Source organism: Eimeria acervulina, genomic scaffold, assembly GCF_000499425.1.
Source record: "Eimeria acervulina Houghton genomic scaffold, Eah_scaff2021, whole genome shotgun sequence".
NCBI lineage: Eukaryota > Apicomplexa > Conoidasida > Eucoccidiorida > Eimeriidae > Eimeria > Eimeria acervulina.
Genome location: NW_013548728.1, coordinates 1 through 3,747, shown reverse-complemented (window position 1 = coordinate 3,747; position 3,747 = coordinate 1). Strand labels below are relative to the sequence as shown.

The 3,747-nt window shown below is 52.1% G+C and overlaps 1 protein-coding gene across 1 annotated transcript; it reads left to right on the top strand.

The window, feature by feature from the left end:
• Positions 1–964: 964 nt before the first annotated feature.
• EAH_00064630 (hypothetical protein) lies at positions 965–3,733 on the top strand (the record flags this gene model as incomplete). Its single annotated transcript, XM_013392947.1, has 6 exons — positions 965–1,032; positions 1,653–1,746; positions 2,034–2,216; positions 2,867–3,005; positions 3,279–3,355; positions 3,549–3,733. Coding segments are annotated over 6 exons (746 nt in total), but the record flags the coding sequence as incomplete, so codon positions are not given.
• Between the last annotated feature and the right edge of the window lie 14 nt (positions 3,734–3,747).

Here is a 3,747-nt window from a genome sequence, read left to right as displayed (position 1 = left end):
GTGTGTGTGTGTGTGTGTGTGTGTATCCTCTGTGCTTATTGTCTGCTCCTTTCTCGTCTGTTTGTTTGTTTGTCCATTGGCCTCGCTGTTGGTGCAAGGATATTCGGGACTTTCGCTTCCAGGGGCTCCCGATACAGTGGAGTGCTTCAGTGTACATTCGCTGCCGCTTCTGTTTCGTTTTTGCATCTTTTGGAACATGCCGCCTTTATACATGCCCCTGCACTGCATGCAGTAACCTGCAACACAGCTATATATGTAGATGCATATGCTATATATATATGTATATATACATATATCTATATTCGCACATGTACTTCCGTCTGCACACTGTGTATTTATCTCTCTTTGTGCATATATATGTAATGCGTAAATTGAGTGGGGTTGTAGTGGGGATATATCCTGACCATACGCCGTATATGCAACTCCTTCCTGTGTGTATTTATGCATCTGCAAAGATAGCGCTCGTAGAGTATTGTAGGGGATGGGTGTTGTTTGTCAATGCAGCCTACACCGTTCCAGACTGGGGTGGAGGCTGTTATGGCTTCCAGCTCTCGTTGGCCGGTAAGGAGGGCTGGAGTGCACGTGCAGTGGCAGCTGGTTGTTTTTAGTTTCTTGCTATCTTGCTTCCCGCCTTCCGTTTGTCTATAGAATCCCAATAGCGTCGATGCTACCAAGCTAGGTTGGGGTCGGGGCGTCGTTTCTCCGTCATGTTTGCGATGTTCAGGAAGAAGAACCACAGCCGTCGACGGACCCGAAGGGAATTCCACCGGATTGGTTTTCTGTGCAGCCACGTACACCCCCTAAAGTACGTTCACTTGCGGCTCTGAGCTGGCGCGGTGTAAGTGCTGCTTCTGCTGCCTCTCATTGCCCCACAGTAGCCCGGCTCGCGTTTCGCTCGTGAGTGTTCTTGACAAGAAGCAGCAAGCAAGTACTGATTTTGAACAGCAGTAACTGCCCTCAGTTAATGTTCCTACGCGCTGCACACGGCGCAACACAGGCAGTGGAGGGGGAGCCTGAGCAACTGGCGAAACAGTAAACATCTGACAGTGAGCGTCAAAGAGCAACGAGCCTTTGGCGATTTATTACTTCTTATTTCATCTCCTGCAAGATGGACGGCTCTGCTTTACCTGCAGCAAGGCTCGAGAAATCGTTTGGGGAAATGGGCCAAGAATCTTTTCGGGAGGAGAGGGGTGAGGGTTTGCTACTGCTTTCAGAGCCCTGTTCCGTTCTCTGGTGATTTTTAGATTGAACAAGCTTTAGGTATTGATGTTGCTGTTGCATGTTCTGCTGTTGCCGGTGCTGATTTCGGGCAGCCCGGGAGGTGACTGGGGAGACTGCGGGGGTCAGTGCCCTTTTCGAGAAGAACGGCACCGCTGGTGCTGCTTTTGCTCTTGCTAGTTGTAGGGGTTTAGGCCAAGAAGGGCCGGCACGGGGTGCCTACCACGGGGTGCCTGTACTGCTCCTGGTTATTGCCACTGCTGCGTCTAGCGTGCATTGCTGGCTCGAACTCCACGGCTTCACAAGGAAGTTATGGCGAAGACGAGGTGAATGCTTATTTATTTCGCTATTCGATTGCCACCTCTCATGGTTTATGGCTTGGAGTTTACGGCATGGGATTTAGCGTATGCGGTTTAGGGCTTGGGCTTGTTCAGAGTTTGGCTCGTCTGTGCTGCGTTGAAGGGTGGAAAAGATTCAGAGGGCCCATCGAACTCCGCGGCTTCAGAAGGAAGTTATGGCGAAGACGAGGTGAATGCTTATTTATTTCGCTATTCGATTGCCGCCTCTCATGGCTTATGGCTTGGAGTTTACGGCATGGGATTTAGCGTATGCGGTTTAGGGCTTGGGTTTTAGGCCTTGTGGCACAGGGGATATGAGCGTAGGGGCTGCAGTTGAATACTGGCAAGCCGCTTCAGCTGCAGATGCATACGTGGCTCGTCGTGCCGCCACGGTTCTGAAATGATGCTGCACAAAGCTCAGCTTCATTCTTGTGCACCTGAATGCACGTACAATGCAAACAACGCGGCTTGTCACAGGATCGGCAAACAAAGGAGGAAGAAGACCCTTACATAAACAACGAGGATGTCAAACGTATTCTGGGAAGGGAATCATCCGGAGAAGGAGGCAGCCGCTGGAGCGATGGAGCAAGCGGCCGTGATGAGGGGAAGCCAGGAGAAGAAGGCGACTACATGAGACCTGACGAAGTCATGACTACTGCGGTAATGTCGCCGACAGTTGCTCCACAGTAGATGCATTGGGATGCATCTAGTGTTGTGGTGGTGTGTGTATAACCAGCGTGCAGCTGTACGCTGCTCTGTCTGTAGGCCAGGGGTTATGGCAACTAGTGTTCATTTTGTGAACGGCCCATGGGCTTGTTTTGGACGCTTGGTTTGTGAACAGCAAGACGAAGGTGTAAGGGGAGTCTTTTTCTGGAAATGTATTCTGTTGTCTCAGTGCTTATTCCTTGAATGTGAACGATGGGATGGAAATCAGTGATGGATCTCCGTTATTGTCTGCTTCGGTGCAGAGGAGAAGTCCTGCCAGCAGCAGGGCCACTGCGCCCGTACAGAGCACCAGCGCAGCATGGGGCCTTCCATCTGTGGTTGTAACGCCGGCGTTTATCAGTGGACCATCAGCAAGTTTTGCCCTATTGCTTTCAGACGAACTGCAGCCTTTCGCAGCCCGCTGTTTTGCGGCGAGGTTAATACCGCATACGGGGTAGATAGCTTCAAAAGAGTGCACTGCTAACACATGAGTGCATTCCTTGTGCTGCGTACAAAACCTGAGTTTGGCCGTTGTTATTTATCTCGACACTGGCGGAAGCCGGTCGCAGTGGTTCGGGCCCAACCAGCGGTTGGGGTGCTCGTAGGGGTTCCCCACCTGTGGGAGTCCTGCGGAAGGGCAGGCGCAGCTTTGCTCCCGTGGTTCAGTTGTACCCGAAGAATACAGATTAAGTTTGGCAAGCGCAGTTGTGAAGGAGTGCCTCAGCAGCTGCATTTACGAAGAGGGTAGCGGTGGTAGGGAGCACGAGCATGTTCTTCATGAACTGTTTGTGCCATCGGGGTGGTGTTTCACAGGTTTACGAAAATGAAGGAGAGGGTTCCCCGGGCCGCTCGCCAACAGGTGGTGTTTCACAGGCTTCCGAAAGTGAAGGAGAGGGTTCCACGGGCCGTTCGCCAACAAGTCGTACTGGTGTCCCGGTGAGACTACACTTTCGCGCTCGTGCTGAAGCCCAGCTGATCTTGTGTAGGCGCAGTTTTGTATGAGCTACCTTTTGCCAGCACCTGCACTTTCTGGAGAGCCTGCTGTGCTTAGGAGCATGCGTTTGCTCTTCTTCATGAATCGCTTCTGCCTGGATGTAGGTGGGAGGCCAAAATAGCAGCAGATCAACCTCTCCTTCGGGCTCAAGTGGGGGTGATCCGTGGGTGCCACGGCAAGTTTCCGTCGGGACGAGTTTAACTCCTGAAGAGGTGGAGTTCTACCCCACTCTTTTTATTTTCATTGAAAAACGCATATCCGCAGTTGGCGTAGCACTGCTTCACGTGTACTAGAGCTGTGTTGCTTTCGATGCCTTTATCAACTCCCTCATGTTACAAGCTGTCAGGGCGGCTTCTGCAGCGTGTCGTGTGGCGATAAGAAGGGTTGTGGCACAAGTGCAGCTGAAGCGTTTTCGAGTCGTGCGAACAGCTGATCTGCGACGCAGGCGGCTCGCGAGCGTGAGAAGTCTAGGCTTGGCGTAAGCCCACCCCC